The 23,396-nt window shown below is 39.2% G+C and overlaps 1 protein-coding gene across 4 annotated transcripts in view; it reads right to left on the bottom strand.

Moving 5' to 3' along the window:
- The window catches only part of Tmem241 (transmembrane protein 241), a 117,664-nt gene extending 96,286 nt beyond the window's left edge, over positions 1 to 21,378 (bottom strand). For 2 of the 4 annotated variants that reach the window (XM_027935678.2, XM_071602857.1), the window contains exons 1-3: positions 21,254 to 21,378; positions 17,056 to 17,102; positions 12,048 to 12,125 (exon numbers count right to left, since the gene is read on the bottom strand). In XM_027935678.2, the coding sequence (XP_027791479.1) occupies positions 12,048 to 12,125; positions 17,056 to 17,102; positions 21,254 to 21,325 (197 nt within the window). In that variant the 5' untranslated portion in view covers positions 21,326 to 21,378. Of the gene's footprint in view, positions 1 to 12,047; positions 12,126 to 17,055; positions 17,103 to 21,253 lie in introns of those variants that run through there. The other 2 variants (XM_071602858.1, XM_071602860.1) reach the window with 2 other exon arrangements.
- Between the last annotated feature and the right edge of the window lie 2,018 nt (positions 21,379 to 23,396).

Genomic DNA, 23,396 nt, shown 5'->3' with positions numbered 1-23,396 from the left:
GGGGGTTGCATGTAGTGGAAAGAATGTGGCCTTTGCAGTTTAAAGCAAATAAGAAGGAAGCCATAGCCTGGGGTTGTCTCTGTACCCAGAGCTCTTATGTAAGCAAACCTCTTAACTTGGAGACATTTCTTGAAACTGATTGAAAAGTTAAAAAAAAAAAAAATTAAACCTCAGCCAATCACAAGCAGCCACCAGCCCATTGGTTATACCAGTAGGAACCTCCCACTGAACTACACCGAAATAAGGCAGATGCCTTGCTATAGCCAATCAAGTTGTTTCTTTACTTTTGCATTCAGAGCTTGCTGTCTGCTATGCAGAATCTCTTCTGGTTGTTCTAAGTGTTGTCCAGCTCATGAATTGTTCGTTGCTCAAATAAGCTCTGCTAAATTTACTTGATCTAAAGTTTTTAACAGTCATCACAGGCAAACCTGGATCCATGTCCCAACTCTAAAGCTAGGTTGCAAGAACTCACTTGTTTCATATATAAAATAGGAATGATGAAGCTTAGAAGGGGCTAATGAGAAAACTAGATAAGAAAATGAATGTATGGTGTTGGGGACAGTGCATAGCACAGTCAACAAAGCAACACTCAATAAATGCCCCCCCTCTGACTTTTTTTTTTAAACACATTATTCCAAGGACAGAAGTCATTAAAGACTGATCCATCTACCCACATAAAATGTAAGGGCCAAAAACACCATAATGTAGATTGACAGCTGATTCACAAATCAAGAAAAAAATACTGATAACAGAAAAACAGACTGAAGGTTAGTATTTTTATGTATAATGACTCTTTACAAATTGATGCAAAAGTCAACTCCCCAAAGAAAAACAGTAGACCAAGCAGTAATTTTTTGTGTGGGCGCTCTCTCTCTCTCTCTCTCTCTCTCTCTCTCTCTCTCTCTCACACACACACACACACACACACAAATGACTAATACATATAAAAAAGATTATTCAAGTCCCCTAATAATAAAAGAGCATTTGATTAGCTTTAACTAAAGATATAGCAAATTTTCCCCAAGAAACTAGCATTTTTTTTTGAGAGAGAGAGAGAGAGAATTTTAATATTTATTTTTTAGTTATCGGTGGACACAACATCTTTGTTTGTATGTGGTGCTGAGGATCGAACCCGGGCCACATGCATGCCAGGTGAGTGTGCTACCGCTTGAGCCACATCCCCAGCCCTGAAACTAGCATTTTTTAAAAAATGTACTGCCTAATATAATGTGTCATGAAACTGACCCCTTGTGTACATCTGTGAGATATAAACTAGTATCTCTCTGAAAGATACATATGTACTACTTAACAAAAGCCTTAAAAGTACCTATATTCTGATGGAAAAAAAATTAACTTTATGACTTTCTTCTTGGAAAACAATCTTGGACATGGGCAAAGGCACACAAGATAATGTTTTCATTTACAAATGGAATTAAAAATGCATTCTGGCCTAACTGCTGGTCATAAAAAATGCCGGCACTTCAGGGCTTGCTGGTGTGTCTTCAGGAACCCTCTCACCACAGATACCAAGTGCATGGCCCACTTGCATGAATTCAGATCTCTGTTCAAATGTCACCTTATCAGTCAGTCTTCTCATCCACTTTCTGTAAAATAACAACCTCCCACCACCCACTGGTGCATCCACATAACACCCATTTCCTTGCCCAGCCTTACTCTTCTCTGTCCTGAATGGCAAAGAGACATTGTACAGTTACATTTTCATCTGTGTGGTGCCTGCCTCCTTCAGCTAGAATGTCAGCTCTATGAATCAAGGATTCTGTTTATGCACTGTATGTCCCCAGCACCTAGAACAATGTCTGGAATACAGCAAGCATCCATATTTGCTAAAGAAGCAGAATAAAATAGACATTATTATTGTTGCGGGTATATATGTGACTGTATGACCAATGTGATTCTGCAACCTGTACACTCAGAAAAATGAGAAATTATACCCCATCTGATTCAAATGTATGATGTCAAGATCATTGTACTGTCATGTGTAACTAATTAAAACAAATTAAAAAATTAAAATTAAAAAAAAGAATCACCATGTATTCCTTTTGTAATAAAAATTCCTTTCTTTCTCTAGATTAATACAAGGAAAGACAATAGCAACAAAATCCAGTATTGATCATCACTAGCATTCTTCCTTTGATGTTTTCAAGACCTTCAGAGACTCTGCTCTGATCAGAAGTGCTAATGCTGTCATACTTATGGGCACTTACCCACTGTGCCACATCCTCAGCCCTTTTTTAAAATTAATTAAATTTTTAAATTTTATTTAGGTTTATATGACAGCAGAATGCATTTTGATTCATTGTACACAACTGCAGCACAACTTTACAATTCTATGGTTGTACACGATGTAGTGTCACACCATATGTTCAGTCACACATGTACCTAGGGTAATGATGTCCATCTCATTCCACCATCTTTCCTCCCCCATGCACCCTCCCTCCCCTCCCTCCCCTTTGCCCAATCAATGTTCCTCCATTTCTCCCATTCTCCCCCTTGTTTTATTTTTATTTAGAGACAAGGTCTCGCCAAGTTGCTTAGGGCCTCACTAAATTGCTCAGGATGCCCTTGAACTTGTGATCCTTCTGCCTCAGCCTCCCAAGCCGCTGGGATTACAGGCATGCACCGTGGTGCCTAGCTAGCTATTCAGTTTTAAAGGGCAGAGATAACTGCAAAAAATCTCTATCTCCTTCATCTGTCTCTTTGAAATGGCCCTAATGGGGAATTCTATAATTTCAAATTCAATAAACACTTATTAACAATCATGTTGTAACCTATAACCATGACAACAAAAAGATGAACTGCATTAAAAAAACAAGCATACTTTTTTCCCTCAATAGATATGAACTTAGAATCATAGAGTAGAGAGTTATTTTGTTTTCTATAATAACTGAATCTCTCTTTTGCCTATTAAAAATTAGTACCTGCTGGGTGTGATGGTGCACACCTGTAATCCTGGTGGCTCAGAAGGCTGAGGCAGGAGGATGGTGATCAAGGGCAGCCTTAGCAACTTAGCCAGGCCCTAAGCAACTCAGCAAGACCCTGTCTCTAAATAAAACATAAAGAAGAACTTGGGACGTGGCTCAGTGGTTAAGCACCCCTGGGTTCAATCCCTGGTACAAAAAAAAAAAAAAGTAGTAACTATCCATACTAGAAAAGTTGAAAAAAACAGATAATCAAGAAAAATATTGAATTATAATCTCTTACCTACGAATAACCACTGTTAATACCTTGCTGTGTCTCTTATGGTTTGGATCTTGGATGTCTATAGCAATGTCCAGAAGTGGGACACAGGGGAAGTGATCAGATCATGAGGGCTCTGACCTCATCAGTGGATTAATCCACTGATAGTTGAGTGGACTTACTGGAGGTGGTGGAAACTGGAGGCAGGTAGAGTATGATTGGTGGGAAAAGGGCACTGGGGAAAACCCCTGGGGACTCTACAATGTCCCTGCCCTACCCCCATACATACTTTCTGTCTGCATGAGCTGAGCAGCTTTTCTCTGCCACGCCCTTCTGCATGATGTTCTGCCTTATCTCAGACCCAGAGCAATGCAGCCAGGCTACCACGGACTGAAAATGTGAGCCAAAATAAATCCTTCCTCCTGCAAGTTGTTTATATCTGAAATTTTAGTCACAGCAATAAAAAACTGACACAGTGTCCTTCCAAATAGTGCACATATAAACATTTCAGAAAAATGGAAGCCTAAGCCTAGAGCAGTGACACATGCCTGAAATCCCAGTGGCCTGGGAGGCTGAGGCAGGAGGACTGTGGGTTCAAAGCCAGCCTCAGCAAAAGTAGGTGCTAAGCAACTCAGTGAGACCCTGTCTCTAAATAAAATACAAAATAGGGCTGGGGATGTGGCTCAGTGGTTGAATGCCCCTGAGTTCAATCCCCAGTACCAAAAAAAAAAAAAAAAAAAGGAAGCCTATTGTCCATAGTGTTTTATAACCTGCTTAACTTAAAATCTTCCCATGTCAAAAATGTCACCCTGAATTTATTATTAACTGAATACCCACATACTGCTGGACATTTAATTTGATCCTATCTTGTTACTACTCTAATGCTGTACCATTATCTTTGAATATATTCTATTCTCGATTCATGATGTTTTCCTGATATTCAGGATAAATCCCCCAAAAGTGCGATTACTATTTCAAGATACATGCATTGAAGTTTATAAGTGATCACAGAATCACCTTATAGGAAGGTCCCACTGACCTGCCCTGATTTACAGCTCCAACTATCTGATCCTAAGAGGCAAAGGCCTGAACATGAGGAAGATATTAGGGCCCCTTTCTCCACCTCGAATTCATCAGTGGGAGCCATCTGGGCCTCCCGGGCTGGTTCTTTCTTTCATTGCCCAGTTTGCCCACAAAGGAGGGAAGATGGAATTAGATCCTGAGGTGGCCCAGGCAGAATTTCAGGTCCCTGTGGTGTGGGGGCCTCTGGGGAGCTGCTGAGCCAGTGAACATGTGTGTGTGCATGACTGTGTGTGCGTGCGTGTGTGTGTGTGTGTGTGTGTGTGTGTGTGTGTGTAGGGAGGGAGGCTTCCCAGCAGCTCCTAGCTGGATGGCTTGCAGATCCTACCATGCTGAAGGATGGTTTGCCAAGGGGTCTAATTTGGAAATTGTGGTGATGTGAAATTTTCCTTAACTGATTTACAGGCACAAATATGCATCTTGTTTGAATCAGAGGCTTATTTTTCATTTGCATACACACTACCCTCCTTAAGAACCCTGATGAATAAAGCATTTTACATGAAGTTAACAAAAGTCTGTTGGCACGAATTATAGAACTGTTGTTATTGAGAGGAAGACTAATTAAATTAAATCACTTGTTTTTCAAATAGAGCGTGCATTATTGAGAGAACATCTGCTAGCTGAAAACACCCTGCAGTGTTCTATGCCTGGGTGCTGGAAGGGCTCCTCCTACTGAATTCTTGAAAATTTTGTGTTCTACTGACACCTAGTGGACCTAAGAACAGTTTTTAAATATGAAAATAAGAGCAACGTGCCAGAGTTCATACACTGACTATTGACATTGTCTAAAATAGAAACTAACCTTACAACTCTAAAGTCAATAATTGCTTTACAGTTGAAGAGGACTTCTAATTACAGAAGAGCCCTAGATTTCATTATTTTGATCCATCAGGTAGGGCCTGATGACTATGTTCCTGAGGGTCATGCACCCCATTTTCTCTCTTCCTATTCCTTAGTTCCTTCTCCTTTACTCTTCACTCTTCCCTCTGACTCAAGAGAGAATCACAAATATGCCCTTGACAAAATTCCAGTCCTGATTTTACTTGACCTCAAAAAGAGTCCTGTGATGATACTGTCCTCAGAATAGAAGTTGGAGGAGTCAGCAACAACTATGGGCTACAGAGAAATCCTGCCCACTGCCTCTTTCTTTCTTCCTTTCCACCTTTATTTCTTTTGCTATACCCCAGCCCAATTTTTTAATTTTTTTTTTTTTTTTTATTTTGAGACACAGTCTCACTCTAAGTTGTGGATGAGGGCCTCTAACTTGTGATCCTCCTGCCTCAGCCTTCCAAGTAGCTGAGATTACAGGCATGCGCCCTCTTCTGAAAATAGCCACACCCACACATTCCGGGATTTTCTGTTGCTGCTTTTGTGCTATGATAGCAGAGCAGAGTAGTTGCAACAGGGATAGCATTCCCTACAAAGCCTTCCATATCTACTCTCTAGCTTGTTGGCCAAATTGACTTGGAATACAGCAATGGGAGTCCCAACCTCTGAAACTTATTACCTGCAGTACCCAAGGTTTCACACATGAGGCAGTAGCCCTGATTAGACACAAAGGGCATTGTTACCATTGAGTTTCTAGAAAATTCCATTTTTTCAGGGCACTTTCATAACTGGCTCTTCTTACCTCTCTACATATGAGGAATCATCATTTCTTCCCACTTCAGTTTTATTCACTGGACCAAGAGTCTCAAAATGTAACCCCAGTTCATGCAGAAATGGAAAGTTTGTCACCTAAAGCATAGTCCCAACAATCCCCGAAGGTCAACAAGAGCCTCAAGAAGCCAGTTCTCAGGTCCCACATTGCCAGGCTTCACTAACCCCCTTCAAGTTTAGGCTTTGACCCTGGTGCAGTCACCAGATCTGCCACCCTGCAGGCCCCACTCACAAGAAAGGTTGCCCCTCCCAAGCCGCCTCATGTTCCTCATGCCTGTTGGAAGGGCAAAGTCAGCTGTGGTGTTGAGTGAGCCTCAGGACACGAACTGCAAGTGCAGTGTAAATGAACACAGGAGGTGTCAGTGCTAAGAAATGCAGTTGACAAAAAATTCAAAATAAAACATAGGTCTCCTAGGACCCTTAATAATAAGCAATGAAAATCTCTTATCCAAAGAAATAGGAGAGAGACTTGCCAGTAGACAGTCAATGAATGAATGAAAATATAAGCTACGTGCATGCTGCACTGCCTATGAGCTCAGGAATGGGGGTTTCACGTTGAATACTGCTGCCTTGACCTCAAGAAGAGACCAAAGAGGGGCTTCATGAACAGAGCAACAGCTACATGAGGGATGATCTACGATAAAACAGGAGTTCAAAATACTGTGCTCTGTAGGCTCAACCTGCAGACCCTAATGTACACCAGAGTCAAAAACCCCATCCTTTCACCCACCTTGGGCTCATGAACTCTTCCCACAATCACCATGCCAACACCTGATGTCATTCAGCAGTATGTCCTCTCTGGGGCTCTCAGTAAGTTTTCTGAGGAACTTGTGAAAGTTTGTTTCATTATCCTCCCAAAATATTATACATATATATGCACACATATAAATAACACACACACACACACTTAATTCTTTTTGGAGAGAAAACAACAGAGAAAAGTACACATGAATTTGAATGCTAACTTTCCTCTTGTGAGCAAAGATAACTTTTTAGAACTACAAGAGACATTTAAAAAGAAATACCAGCATAGCAAGAAATACTTGGAGAGGTCCAACCACTATCAGCTCTGACAAAGGTGGGCTATCTCACTTAAAAATGATCAATAATGAAAAATACCATCGGGACCATAATTGATTGGTTAACTACTAATTTCTTTACAAATTGTACTGAGTTAATTTGGAGGTTTTATTAAAGATATCTGTTATTTTATAGTATTAGGTATTGAACCCAGAGCCTCACACATGCTAGGCAAGTACTCTACCACTGAACTACACCCCAAGATCTTTTGTTTTTATTTTGAGACAGGGACTGCCTAAATTGCCCAAGCAAGCCTCAAACTTGTAACTCTCCTACCTCAGCCTCTGGAGTAGCAGGGATATTTGTTGTGGCTCTCCAACAAGGATTCTGCATAGAAAAATAAATGGGTGGTGAATTCTATTTCATCTTAGAAATCTCTGATCAAAAGGTAATATATGGGACTGGGGTTGTGGCTCAGCAATAGAGTACTTGCCTAGCATGTGCAAGGCCCTGAGTTCGATCTTCAGCACCACATAAAAATAAATAAATAAAACAAAGGTATTGTATTCAACTACAACTAAAAAATAAAAAAAAAAGTTAATGTAGCATATTATTTTCAACTTAGAACTTTTCAAATTAAAAGAAAACTTGAGCCAGCCATAGTGAAGTCCCAGCTTCTTGGGATGCTGAGGCAGCAGGATCTAAAGTCTGAGTCCAGATTGGGCAATTGAGTGAAACTCTAAAATAAAAAAAATAATAAAAATAAAATGGCCGGTAATGCAGTTCAGCAGTAGAGCATTTGCCTTGCATGTACAAAGCCCTGGATTCAGTCCCCAGGACTTAAAAGGAAAGAAAGAACACAAGAGAATCCAAAAAATTTGCTCTTACTTGAGATGGACAAAAAATGGCAAGTATGTTAAAAATTATTTCAAGTGTTTTTATTTAAACATGTAGACAACTTACATTAACTCTAAGATGGTGCCTGCGGTCTGCAGTGAAATCGCACCTGGAGCCATCCTCAGCAATGACTTAAGAATCCAAAAACATCATGATCTCAAGGTGCTACCAGATGTCCAGTCAGATGACACAGGTCACAAGGTTCTTTTAGGATTGCATTTTGGAAATAAAGGAAGCCTACAGCAAAGGACTTCATCATCAGCTGGAAAAATCACTTCAGTGTTTTGCCATGGCTTGGCAATAGCAGTAGCTTCCATATAATGGCAAGTGTGTGGTTATAAAGCAATGCTATCTGTTCTAAGATAGAAGGTTCATGGGCATCATCCAAGACCTGATGGTTATAACTGGTCCCCAGGCAGACATCCTGGGAAGACAATAACTCCATAAGATCCCTCTAAGGAACCAGTACCTGGTGCGGCGAAGATGGCTGGACATGGCCTCTTGGCAACATAAGAAATATGGTAGGGCAGAGACAAACCATTGAAACCAAAGCCATCGTGAATCAGAACTCCCAGCCCACAGTTGAACTGTAGACTCATGGGCCATATTTAAGCCTCAGCTCAAACATTTATATTGTTATATCGTGTGTATGTACAAATATGTAACAACAAATCCAATCCCTGTATAATATACCAATAAAAAATGTGGAAAGACAAATAATAATAATAATAATAATTAAATATAAAAATGTTTACAGGGATAAAATCACTGTAAAAATAATAAAGACTAATAAAATCACTGAGTCTTTGGGCGATTGATATGAAGTGACAACTGATACAGACACACTGATGAAAACCATTTTACAGTACTTGATGCTTGCTAAGCACTGTGATAAGTGTCAGGTCCTTGCAGACCGTTTCTCATTTCATCTTCACATCCCTATTTATTTGATGCCAGGTACTGAGCTTCATGTATGTCATAAAATGCAATCCCTATACTTACAAAAAAAATGTGTTGTCAGGTTTTGAGGCTCATTCAAGAGGGAATCTGGGTCTCTCTGTTCTCCAGTTTATAAGGGCAGTCTAACTGCATTGTCTGTAGCATATGCTATTCAGTTACCAATTTGGGACCTACCCTCCAGCCCCATCACTATAATCCCTGCTCCACAATGACCTCCGGGACTCTGTTGTGGTTTCCATTTTTAGTAGAGCCAACCTTCTGCTATATCTGCACAAGTACACAGCTACCCAGTAAAGCGGGGCTCCAGTTCCTCAATGACCTAATCAGAAAAGCCAGCCCGGAAGGAAACAGCGGCCACTGCAAACATGAACCCAGCTGGACACCATGAGGGAACCTATTGCTATCTCTTTCTGCTGGCCATCTGATAACACCCCTTTCTTTTTTTTTAATTGATTTTATTTTTTTAAATACACAACAGTGGAATGCACTACAATTCTTATTACACAGATAGAGCACAATTTTTCATATCTTTGTATATAAAGTATGTTCATGCCAATTCATATCTTTATATATGTACTTTGGTTTTTTTGCATTATAATTCTTATTACACATATTTACCACAATTTTTCATATCTATGTTTGTATATAAAGTAGGTTGACACCCAATTCATGTCTTCATACATGTGTTTTGGATAATGATGTCCATCACATTCCACCATCCTTGCTAACCCCCTGCCTCCTCCCTATCCCTCCCTCCTCTCTTCCTTATCTAGAATTCATCTATTCTTCCCATGGGGTACACTATGAATCAGTCTCCTATATCAGAGAAAACATTTGGCATTTGCTTTTGGGGGATGGGCTAACTTCACTTATCTTCTCTAACTCCATTCATTTACCTGCAAATGCCATGATTTTATTCTCTTTTATTGCTATTCAATCCCTGGTACAAAAAAAATGATAAATGAATGTTATGTATATTTAACACAGTAAGTGAAAAAAATTTAAATACGAAAAATATCATTACTTTTCAGGAAATGTGAGTAATTTTAAAAATATTATTATTAAAAGTAAAAGTAAGTCACTCAAATCAGAAATTAGAAGACCCATGTGGACTAAAACCAGTGACCATCCCCCACAGTCTAAAATTTTGATCTCCAATTCCCTAATTGTAGTACAACCTTCTACTCCTGTGGAGGAAAAAATTAAACTTTTTGGAACCAGTATGCTTCATCATTTAACTAAATTTTACAACTATCACAGACCTTACAAATTCAGGATTCCTATTTGTTTAAGTGAAGGCCAGTTCTCACTGAACTATCCACCATAACCATAGAGTTATTAAGTAAGTCTTGTGTATAATATAATATACAAAACCCCAAAAGTATCTTTATTTCAACAAGCTAAGGATGCCATACTATGAAAATGCAAAATTATGACTTACATATATTTATATCTTATATATAATATATTTTCAAAATATGGACTATGATTTAATAGGGTCAGGTAAGTTAATGTACACCTATCTTCCCAGGGCTTCTTCTCCATTAAACCACTTTTTTGTGTGTATGGTGCTGGGGGTTGAACCAGGGCTTTGTGCATGTGAGGCAAGCATTCTACCAAATGAGCTATATCCCCAGCCCTTTCATTAAACCTCTTAATTAAGTTTTTTGTTCTCTAGCTTTATAGTCTCAAGAGACTATAAAGCTAGAGAACAAAAATAACAAATTACTTTGACTTCAGGAGAAGTCAAAATAATTACTATTACACTTGACATATTCTCAAACCTTCAAAGTGACGAACAAAAGGGTAGCTTAGCAAGTATGCAGTTCACCTGGTTAATGGAGAAGTAAAGCAGAATAATTTGGACTACAAAAATGAATGACGTGGCCTGATCATTCAGTTGGGATGGAGATTATATATATAATATATATGTAACATATATACATAAATAATATATATAATATATAAATAATATAATATATATATAAATAATACACACACACACACCTTGACTTGATTTTTTTTTTTTTCATTTTGTACATCATTTCAGGTTAGGCAGGATATTCCCAAAGAATCAGGAGGACTTATTTAGGTAAGGTAGGACCAGATACCCTAAATTATATTTATATCTGAAAAATGTCATGGCCTTGGAGATTTCTTTTAAATGTGTTTTAAAGTCTGTTTTAATAGAATCATAACAACTAATGTAATATCTAGTCTGGACTGGACCCTGGACCAGAGTTTTGGCAAGGAAAACTATAAAAGATATTACTGAGACTGACAAAATATGGTATATAGATAAGAGTGTTGCACCAATGTTAATATCCTGATTTTGACAATTATACTCTAGTCATATAAGTGGCTGTCCTTACTCTTAGAACATACACACTAAAGAATTTGAAGTAAAAAAACAAGAGACACATCTTTCTTTCAAATCAGTAACTTACTCTCAAATAGTTCAGAAATATATATGTGTATATATATTTGTATAAATATATTTGCATACAGACGTGTGTGCATATATATGCATCACAAGAAAATATTAAAGAACAGCAAAATAATTCAATTAGGGAATATTACTAACGGATATGGTAGTTATTTGGACTATACTAACTTTTCTGTAAAGTAGGAAATAATTACACAGCAAAAATTTATCATGGGCTGGTAGAGCACTTGCCTAGTACACGTGAGGCCTTGGGTTCGACCTCCAGCACTACATTAAAAAAAAAAAAAAAAACCCTCACTCATCTACTTAGCAAAATCCTATTGATTTTATTTGTCCCCATGACAGCATTCATATGAGATGCCTCACAGCTAGCTCCCTGCCTCTGTTTCAATTCAGATCTCACCATCTCACAGGTGGCCCATAGCACTAAATAAACAAAATAAAGGTATTGTGTACATCTACAACTAAAATTTTTTTATTACTAAAAAAAGTGCTGATATAATAAGTTATTTGAAGTGAGCCTATAATCTAAAACAAAACCAAATTAAAATGGCATTAGAACTTGCAATTCTCTATTAATTTCAATACTGGTGGCATTAGTAACCAGGAAAACACTATTTGAGTTTTATCTGATTATAAAATCACTGAGTTAGGTTAGAAGGGAACTAAGAGACCAAACAACTCAAACACACATTTGTGTTTCCTGGTATGACATTATCAGAAATTAAATCATACTTAAAGTAAGCAGTGTATGAATCATGAATCAAGTACAGAGAGGACATTATACCTTAAACTGCTGTTGATCTCCACCCAGCCCAGTTTCCATGATACATGAAGCAGAAGTCCACCAATGAATGTCTGCCACCTGCAAAGGATAAGTGCAGATGTGAATTAATACAGGCTCTGGCCTCGAACAATCCAACCCTGGCAGATCTGTTGACAGACACAGAGAGACACAATTCAACTCCTCTTATAACTCTTCTCCCACTCTCCCAGCCACTCTCCATCACTCAGACCTTTCGCTCTCCATCTCTGCTATGCCCTTGGGTGCAACTGTACATAAGTATTGCATGCATGCTTTTTCTCTTCTTATTCTAATTTTTTCCTGAACTATCTCACCCATTGCCACTGCCTCAGTACAGATGACTCCCAAATCCCAGTTCTCACCCAGATACTGCCACCCTAAAAATCCCACAAACTCCCAGTTAGACCATGCCTAAAACATCACCTTGGACTTTCCCTTCCTACCCCAATCATCCTCTTACTGTCCCTACACAGCCAACCTGGATGTCATCCCAGCCCTTACCTCCCTCGTCTACTTGGCAAAATCCCATTGATTTTATTTGTCCCCATGACAGCGTTCACATGAGAGGCCTCACAGCTGGCTCCCCACCTCTGTTTCAATTCAGATCTCACCATCTCACAGGTGGCCCATAGCACTAGTCCCCTACTGGGTCCCCTTGTCCTCAGGGCTGTCCTCCAGAGCCTTCTCTACCATGCATTCTTTAGCTTGCAGCCAAAGCATTTATTCTAAACTGAAATTTAATTGTGACTCTTGGGTCATTTTAAAAATGGTTGACTCAGCCCAGTTTTGCTGCCGTGGCATGCTTGAGGTCATGAAGCTCATATGAAACACACTGCCCTCAACAGCAAAGGTATAGGACAGCACAGGTTAAAAACACCCTTCTCTCTCTTACTGTAGAAAGAACATCAAAATGGTAAGTGAGAAAAATTCTATAGGCAAAACTGTTCTGTCTTACTCAAGTCACTTTTTTATTTTAGGTAGTTCAACTGTACATTTTTTTTTTAAATTTAGTTGCAGATGGACACAATACCTTCATTTTGTTTATTTTTATGTGGTGCTGAGAATCAAACCCAGTGCTTCACAAGTGCAAGGCAAGCGCTCTACCGTTGAGCCACAACCTCAGCCCCTCATCTGTACATTTTTAAACTGTTTTTAGTTATAAATGCCCTGAGACACCTCACCTCAAGATATGATTCCACTAAAGCTCAGCATAATATTCTCTAATTCCATCCATTTACCTGCAAATGCCATAATTTTATTCTCTTTGAATGCTGAGTAATATTCCATTGTGTATATACCACAGTTTCTTTATCCATCTATCTATTGATGAGCATCTAGGTTGGTTCCACAGTTTTGCTATCATGAATTCAGCTGCTATAAACATTGATGTGGCTATGTTGGTCTACATGACAGTCACTATTTTTTTGGTACTGGGTATTGAACTGAGGGGCACCTAACCACAACCACAACCCCACAACCCCAGCCCCAGTTCTCTCATCTTAAAGTGGGAAAAATAGTTTAATTTCTTCTTAATTTTGTTGAGATAATTAGCTGGAGGAAAAAAAATGTTTTCTTGGTACCAGCAATTGAACCCAGGGATGCTTAACCACTGAGCCACATACCCAGCACCCCCTTTAAAAATATTTTTATATTTTATTTAGAGACAGGGTCTCACTAAGTTGCTTAGAGCCTTGCTAAGTTGCTGAGGCTGGTTTTGAACTTGCAATCCTCCTGCCTCATCCTTCCACACTCTGGGATTACAGGAGGACAAAATCACTTATGTGTGACACAAAAATCCTCTGGACTGGTGTCCACTCCCTGCAGGATCAGCTCTGTCTGAAGACCCTGGGATGCCACATTCCAAACATACTGAATGGCCTGCAGCCTCAGGATATCTAGGAGTCTGCAGGACTGTCCATTTGCCCATGATACTCTTGTCCTTTTCTTGTGTATTGATGAACCCCTGCTCAGTGACAACAACCAGTCTACACAACTCCTTTTTGATGCTTCACTGGCCCAGCCAAGCAGAACATGTGTCATGCCCTGAAGGAGTTTGGGATAAAGCAGTGGTCTTAACCAGGTGATTTCTTCCTTCAGAGGACATCTGGCAGTATCTGGAGATACATTTTTAGTTGTCACAGCTGGGGGTGGGAGAGAGTAAGTTTGCTACCAGCATTTAGTAGGTAGAAGTCAGTGATGTTGCTAAACATCCTACCTACAATGTGCAGGGCAGCCCACAGCAAAGAATTTCCCAACTCAAAATGTCGATTCTGGAATGTCATCCTGAGGTCAGGCTAGCAGGAAGGAAGGCAATTAACCAATAATTACAAAAAACTGTGGTGAAACCCTAACAGGAAGAGGACCAGGTATCACAAGCCATCCCAGCAAGGACAACTTATCTAGTCTGGTGAACTGGGAAAGACTTCCTAGAAGAAGCAGCAAGTTTAAGCAAAAACGTGACACACATTCAAAGCAGAAGACCCACAAGAGACAAAAGCCCAAAGGGAAGAAAGATAATGGATCCTTCAAAGCTTCTGGGAGAAGTTCAACTGGTCTGGACCTTAGCATTTGAGCAATTGGGGAGGGGAAAACGCTTGAGAGAAGGGGCTGCTCCTGAAGGGCCATGTCGGCTGCCACAAGGAGTTAGGACTTCAAGCTCGGTCCCAAGGAAGGATTTTAAACATGGGAAGGTCAATGTCATATTTATATTTGGAAAAGTTCCAACTCTTTACGAGAAGAGTATGTTTTTGAGAGAAGAAAGGCTAGGGGCAAGGAACCAAGTTAGGAGATGTTATAGCAATTTGAGAGATGACAGTGGCCTAGGAAGGGACAATATGGATGAAGAAGGTAGACAGATTCTAAGGCTATTTAAGAGGTCCTGGTGATTAACTAGATATTAAGGATAGAAGAAACAAAGGAATGAAAATGAACTCCCAGGTTTCTGAGCTGGATAGACAGACAGAAGGTACCATTCACTGCAGGTAAATTTAAGGAACAGAAAGCAGAGACGAGAAGTTCCACAAAGGCAGGGATCTTTGTTTTCTTCACTAATCTACCTCAGGTGTTTAGGACAGTGCCTGGCACAGAGTATTCACCAAGAAATATCTGTAGAATAAGCTGCCCTATGATGCTCCTTCTCTGCACCAAACATGTCCCAGAACTAGGGATACTCCAAAGACAAGGGGTAAAACACAACCCCAGGCTTTGCAGAGCTGACATTCTGTCAGGGAAGTGCACTCAGTCAGACCAGGGGGGAAAGCAATCTAGGTGAAAACATTGTCCTTGAGTTCTCCCTCCCAGGAGAGACAAGAAAGGACAATCAGGGGCAGGAAATGCTTCCTATTCACTCAGAGAGAACAGTATCTCAGCTTTCTTGATTGAAACATGCATAATCACAAGTATTTTAAAACTTTGCTCTTAAAATATTAGGGAAGAATTTGACAAAGGAATTCAAAAGTTCACCTGAAACAACATATTAGTGATAATACAAAGAACATCTTTAAAAGGGCAGAATGAGGATGACTTGCTCTACTGTGTAGTTAAGTGGTAATAATAATTTAAATAATAATTTAAATAATTCAGCACTAGTCCTTTCCATAAAAAATTGAAAAGTAAGTACCTGAAAAGAGATCCTAGAAGAACAACTTTCTGTATGATGTTAACAACTCAAAGATAAAAAGAAGAATCACACAATAAATGAGGATAGTATAATTTACTACTGGAGGAGGGATGATTTCCTCATATTGTACCATACATTTAAAAAAAAAACTGGGGCTGGGGTTGTAGCTCAGTGGCAGAGCGCTTGCCTGGCATGGGTGAGGCACTGGGATCAATTCTCAGCACCATATAAATAAATAAAATAAAGGTCCATCAACAACTAATAAAAATATTTTTAAAAAACTGATGATGACTAAAAATTGGATAAAGCTTTAATGAAATATAGATGAATATCTATGATGTTGTGATAAGGAAGAATAAACACAAAAGCAATGGAAGTAATCACAAAAGAAATAATTAATATATTTGCGCACATAAAACTTTCAAGTAATCTAAATAATTTATAAGTAAAGGACACAACAAATTGCAAAAAAAATATTTCCAATAAACATGATGGACAAGTGATAGCATCCTTAAAATACAATAAATGCATTAAATTAACAAACCTCAGTGAAAATAAGTGAGTAGAAGACACAAATATGGGCTGGGGTTGTGGCTCAGTGGTGGTGCACTTGCCTAGCACGTGTGAGGCCCTGGGTTCAATCCTCAGCACCACATAAAAATAAACAAATAAAATAAAGGTATTGGGTCCAATTACAACTAAAAAATAAATATTTTTTAAAAATTGTAAAACCCATTCTTAAAAAAAAAACAAAACAGGGGGCTGGGGCTGTGGCTAACCAGTAGCGCACTTGCCTGGCATGTGTGAGGCCCTGGGTTTGTTTCTCAGCACCGCGTATAAATAAATAAAATAAAGGTCTATCAACAATTAAAAAATATATTTTAAAAAAAGACACAAGTAGACAATTCACTGAAAAAAAATGTAGATAGTAAACAAAATAAAACTGTCCAACTTTATTAATAATTAAGAAATTATAAAATTTACACAGGCCTGGTTGCAAGATAAACTAGTAAAGCATTTTTGGAAAATAATTAATCAATATTCAAGAAGAATACTAAAAGAATTCATAACATGAAAATAACATGAAAGATCATGAGTTCTTTCAGAAATCAAATTTCTTACATAGAAATCTAGCCCCAAGAAATAGTTGGAAATTTGGCAGATTTGAATTTTTAAAATCTGACAAAGTTATTTTTAGGTACCCCAAATGGGACACAATTTAAATGCCCACTAATAAAGTATCTAAGTAAATTACTATGTGTCTACTTGATGATGAACCTAGGTAGTCATTAAAACTACTTCAAAGAACGTTTAATGATGTTGATTGAACTTTTCTTACAAATGTGTATAAATAGCAAAAAAGATACTCACCCTTGGAATAATGTAGGGTAAGTAAATTTCAGGACAGACAGGACATACTGAAAAAACAAATACCAGATTAATCAACATTTTAAATGATAGAGAAGTGATAGAGCAAATAATCAAAGAAATTCCTACTGAAGAAATATAAGTACACTCAAGTTTCAAAAAGACATTTATTTCCCAAAAAAATCCTATACTGGGCAAACAAATGGTCTTCCAAGTCATATTAAAGAGAATGAATTTTTTAAAAACCACTCAGGTCTATTTGTTTTTCTAGTATGTATTTTAACTAGATTTATAGTAGTTTATGATGGAAGAATAGAAGAATTGTTTTGTCCATCTGGATATCTTTTTCTATTCTTTTTTCTATTATGAACATATTAAGAATTTTCTAAAAGCCTAAAACCACTTAACGTCTACTAATTCTTCACATGATCAAAAACATGGAGTAAGTTGGGACTGGGCAAGTTTGCATATATATTTTTCCCAGGGATCAGTCCCCACCAAGTTCCCCTTTTTTGAGCTCCTAAATGCCACAACTATGGCTGTCTGTGTTGTAGTCTTCTTTTACAATTCTTTGTTATTTACAATAATTCGATATTACTTTGACCTGATATTACTTTGATCTGATTTTTTTTTTCCTAAAATGGAGAAAGGGGAAGCTTTAAGGGAGCACCTGGTCATGTCCTGTAACACCCTTGACCTTCATTATGATATCAAATGTTTACTCAATATTGTGTGCTTAGTTAGAAGAGATCTAAAATATTGAAGCCCAGGGCTGGTATACCTCAGAGGTGGTGCACTTGCCTGGGTTTGAGCCCCACCATTGCAAAATAAAGAACTAAAATAAAATGCTGAAGCCCTTGCCTCACCTTGCTAAAACAAATCTACGACTAATGCAATATTAGTCCTAAAAAGGTCTCCTTTCAGTGATTCCTCATGTCACTCAGAGCAAAATGCCATTAGGCAGAAGAGCAACTCCTTATAATGATGTTCTGGGAAAAAACAGAAGTGGACTTTGCCTTCAGGCTGAAGGCTCAATAGCTGTGACAGGTGGCTTCCAGAGCCCAGGATACTGCTGGGACCTCCCACCGGAAGAGGAACATGTCATAAGGTCAGCCAGCCCAGGCCACCAAACCCATAAACAATAATAACTAATAATGAAATAGAAATATTATAACAGTGTTATGCTGTAATAAAAGTTAAAACTTATAAACCATTTATTTCTGAGATTTTCCAAGTAACGTTTTCTGACTGTGTTTGTGGATAACAGAAGCTGCAGAAAATGAAATCATGGATAGACAAGGACATAGCACTTGGTCCAAGCCAATCCACTCAGTCTGGGTAGCAGGAAGGGAGTCCAATCTGGCTTCTAAGATTCATAAAGTTTCTTCCCAGAGTTCCGTTCTGAACAACGTCAACCCTGGCCATTCACTCTAGAGCACACCTCCTCCGCCGTTCTTAAAATCCTGTCTTCCCTTCTTTCTTGTCTTCTATTGTTATTGTCCTAATTTCTCCTTCTTATCTCTGACACTTTCCAACATCCCCAAGCCAGAGCATTCTTAAATTTTGAGGGCCAGCTGGGTATGGTGGTACACACCTGTAATCCCAGCAGAGGCAGGAGGATCTTGAGTTCAAAGCCAGCCTCAGCAACTTAGCAAGGCCCTAATAACTTAGTCCCTATCTCTAAAGAAAAAAGAAAAAAGGGCTGGAATGTGGCTCAGTGGTTAAGTGTACTTGTATTCACTCCCCAGTACCAAAAATTAAAATAAAAAATAAATTCTGAGGGCCCTTGGGAATCTATGATTTCTATTACTCAGATTATTATTCATGGAGACATGAGACTTGGTTTAATTTTACCTAATACCTTATGCACATGGAAGGTATATTCAGTCTTCCTTATATTATTAAATGGTATGATACTCCAATAAGTAAAAAAATAATACCTCAAATGCAAATGTACATTCAGGGGTATTAATTTCTATGAACTAAAAACTATTTGTCCACTGAGCTTGGAGTAGGGATGCTAAGGTAAATAATCCCCCTTACTCCCAATCAATGCTATAGCTGTGGGCTTTCATGAAGGACATACTCTGCCCCTTCTGGTAATTATGGGAAATAGAAAGAAGGTCATTTTGTTTTAAAGTAAAATATTATCAATATATCCATCATGTTAGCTAGACAAATTAGAAGAGTTCAAATAAAAGGTCACATATTCCGTTTTCTTGTGTACAGGGATTGAACTCAGAAGCACTTTTACCACTGAGCCACATTGCCAGCCCTTTCTAATTTTTTATTTTTATTTATTTATTTATTTATTTTAGTTGTTGATGGACCTTTATTTTATTCATTTATTTATATGTGGTGCTAAGAATTGAACCCAGTGCCTCACACATGTGAGGCAAGCACTCTACCACTGAGTCACAACCCCAGGCCCCTAATTTTTCATTTTGAGACAGGGTCTCACTAAGTTGCTAGGAGTTTGGCTATGTTGCTGAGGAGGCTGGCCTTGAACTTGCAATCCACCTGCCTCAGTTTCTGGGATTATAGGCATATGCCACCAGGGAGGCTACAAATTCATATATGCCTGAGGAGGTACTACTAAAAGAAAAAAAAAAAAACTTTAGCTACTTGCCCCATGAGGATCAAATAAGTCTGTCAAAATCTAATAATTACAGTGTCACACCATAAACAAAAGATAGTCTTTCCTTCCTCCCTTTCTTTTCCTCAAGAGTAACTTCCACTTGTCTTATGGAGCATTTATCATGAGGGTGGTCACCAGACCAAACACCTTACAAACAAACATTTTTTTTTTATTCTTGGTACTGAGGATTGAACCTAAAGGGGTTTAATCCTGAGCCACCCCCCAGCCACTCCCCCACCCCCCACCCCGCCCTTTTTGAAACGGGATCTCAATAAGTTGCTTAGACCTTGCTAAGTTGCTGAGGCTAGCTTTGAACTTGCAATACACCTGCCTTGACCTCCCAAGCCACTAGGATTACAAGCATGTGCCATTATGCCCAGCACAAACATCATTTTCAATAATTCTCACAATAACCCTCTCCAGAGGACTCTATCCCATCTCAATTAAAAAAAAAACAAAACAACTTATGGTAGGGGATGGGGGTATAGCTCAGTTGATTGAGCACTTGTCTAACATGCTCAAGGCCATGCTCTATCTCCAGAACCACTAAAAACAAACAAAACAACAACAACAACAACAAAACTTAGCTTTACAAAGAAACCAGGTAAGAGAAAAATCAGGATATACATCCACCTCCTGCCAAGCTCCATTATGAATCTTCAAAAGCTTAGCTCCATAACTAAAAATCAGCTGGAGAGGGAAAGGGGTTAGGGTTATCCTATATTGAATATATTGAAGGCAGCTAAAAGACAAAGCATAAGGAAATGTTTTTTTATGGTTCTTTTCCAGAAAGCAAAGCTATTGGAGTAAGGGATATGCAGGGAGAGAGCAGTAGAGATGCCACAAAAGGCACAGCGGTCCTCACCTTCATGGGCACTTTGGCTCAGGCCACCCAGAGTCCAGGCCAGATGCCCTAGCCGTGCCCATAGGTCCAGCATTTCCCTGCATGGTACCAAACCCAACTTAGCTTTCCCCTCCTACCCAAACAAAAACCAGAACAAGATAACAGTGCTTCTCTGCCTCATCAAACGGATTTATGATATTATTTTAAACGTAAGTTTTATATAAAAAAATCCCACAAAAATCCTTTGAATATACTGGAAGTGCTTTGGGCTACAGAAAAAAAAAAAAAAAGGTCTGAGGATCAGAGGGGCTAGAGGGAGATGGATTAATCTCTTCCATTTAAAATGCTTATCGAACTCTGGGTTTCTGGGGAAAAGAACGCCTCTGGGGTGGGAAACAGGATGCGTCTGACTTCTTCTCCAACTTTTCCTTCCCCGAGGGAACTGAAGCTAATTGCTTTCTTTCGCTTAAAAGTAGTGCTTGCAACCCAAAATTAAGTTCCCGGGAAATGGACAGTCAAAAAAATCCTGTTTCCCAGGAGATCCGGATGTTTCAGAACAGGAGGACCCTGGGATCCCAAGAAATCCTACTTCCAGAAGAGGATCCCACACAGACTGGGTTTCATCAAAAAGATGACAAGCCGGAGGCTGCACTCCTCCCACGGACGGGGATCCGGCTCAAATCCCACGTTCGATCACGCCTCCCGCGCCGCCCCCTCACCTTGTTCATTAGGTAAGAAGCCAGGTAGCAGGTACAAAAGGTGAGCCCGATTAGGGACCCCCGCGAGCTCATCTGTCAACTCGCTCCCTTTTCGGGGGGAGATGCAGTGCCCAGCCGCCCTCCAGAGCCCCCAATCAGTGCCAGGGAGACTCCACCCGGCACGGCCACGTGGCTCTGAGCTCCGCCAATCAGCGCGGGGACCGCCCCGTGGCGCCTGCCTCCTTAAAGGGGCCGCGCCAGCCAGAGTCCCGGCGGCGTCGCGGTGGGCGGGGCGTCGACTGTGAATGAAAGGGAGGGGAACCAAAGTCCTTCTTGGCCGCGCTAGCTACAAAAAGGTCTGATGACAGTCTTCGGGAGTGGGGAAAGTAAAATAAGGCAGTTTACAACAATTCCCAACACCTGATTACCGTTTTAAGAAAACTATTTATGCTTTACTGAATTTTCCCAAATTTTTATTTTTTGACATCGAGTTCGTTTATCTTGGCAAATGGCACAAGAAAGACTAAAAAGAAATGTTAAAAGCAGGAAGGCTGGGTTGGGATGTAGCTCAATGGCAAAACGTCTGTCTCACATTCCCAAAGCCCTGGGTTCAACCCCTATTTCCAAAAAAAGACCAAAAAATAGATAAAAATAAATAAAAACCAGAAGGAAAGTTGATTAAAAAAAAACTAGAATAGTCGTAATTTTGTTTTCCTTTATGAGAAGTCATTCCATTATATTGAAATTTCTCTAAAACAAGAAATATTTCCCAAAGTAAATTTCAAGCACAGTTCGTAATTCTAGGACAAAGATTAACTTAACCAGGTTCTGACTTATAGTAGTAAACATGCAAGAAAACGTGCTGGTGAACTTGGTGGATAGCAAGCAATGCTAATGTTCTTCAAATGTAAAAACAGATTTTTAGAAACATTTCATGAACAGGGAAATCTTTACTCTTAAGGCATAGCACAAATTTACATTGGAGCAGTGGCTGGGAAAGGTTGAGACAAGTCTTGGGTAACCTTTATGTTTTTCTGAGGCATGCCCCATTCCTCCCTGCTCTCTCCAACACTGATAGAGGGCTGAACTTGGCTTATCCCCTTGAAGTCACATGACAGGATCAGGATTGCCTTTCTGTTAATATTTTTCTCTGGTCTCTTCCTGGGTCTTCTGGTTGGCCATGGGAGGGAATCAGTACAGAGGTGGAAGTTGGCCTGATTTACCTTCCTGCCCTCACCTTCCTTCATCTTCAAAGCATTTGGCCAAGTCATATGGGAGTATGTAACTTTCTTGACCCAAATACTCAAAGTATTCAAAGGGGGGAATTACAGAGTAGGGAGAAATGAGAGAAAGTTCTGAATGTACTGTTTTATTTTGCACAGAAATGAAATCATATGAGCAGTTGACACTCCACTAGGAGGGCTCTCCACAAGGCTGTATTTACTTTCCACCCAAAAGTTTGGCCCACAAGTTTGTATCTCCCTCTCCAAAACACCAACCTTTAATGATGATTTTTTAAAAGACTTTTATATAGAGAACAGTCAAGCTCACTGATAATCCTAGTTATGTAGGAGGCTAAGGCAGGAGGATTTGAAGTTCAGGACCAGTCTGAGCAACATAGCAAGACACCATCTCAAAATATATACATGTGTAACAAGATCTTTAAAATGGAAATGAAGAAAAGAAAAATCAATCACTTCTCTGTGTTCCTCTAATCCATGCTAAACCTTTCCAACCAATACCACTCTTTTTACCACTACCCAAGTAACTAATATGAACAGGTTCATTGTTCAACATATACTCATTTATAAGTTGTTGCCTTACAAAAATAGATCTAACTATATACATTGCAGTATGAGTTTTTGTTTTCCTACATCATGACCCACACAGGAAATGATAGCATTTCTTCAGAACTTCAAGATGAATTGCTGTTGCTCTATAATCATTTATGAGAACTATTTGATTACTTTGCTGGGCATAGTGGTGCATGCCTGTAATTCCAATGGCTCAGAAGCATCCTGAGTTCAAAGCTGGCCTCAGCAAAAGCAGGGTACTAAGCAACTCAGTGAGTTGCTGGGGCTGGGGATGTGGCTCAGTGGTCGAGTGCTCCTGAGTTTAATTCCCAGTAACTTAAAAAAAAAAAAAAAAAAAAAAAAACTATAGC

This window comes from Marmota flaviventris, chromosome 16 (genome assembly GCF_047511675.1).
Source record: "Marmota flaviventris isolate mMarFla1 chromosome 16, mMarFla1.hap1, whole genome shotgun sequence".
In the NCBI taxonomy this organism is placed as follows: Eukaryota; Metazoa; Chordata; class Mammalia; order Rodentia; family Sciuridae; genus Marmota; species Marmota flaviventris.
The sequence above is the reverse complement of the archived record's forward strand: the minus strand, read 5'-3'. Positions and strand labels throughout refer to the sequence as shown.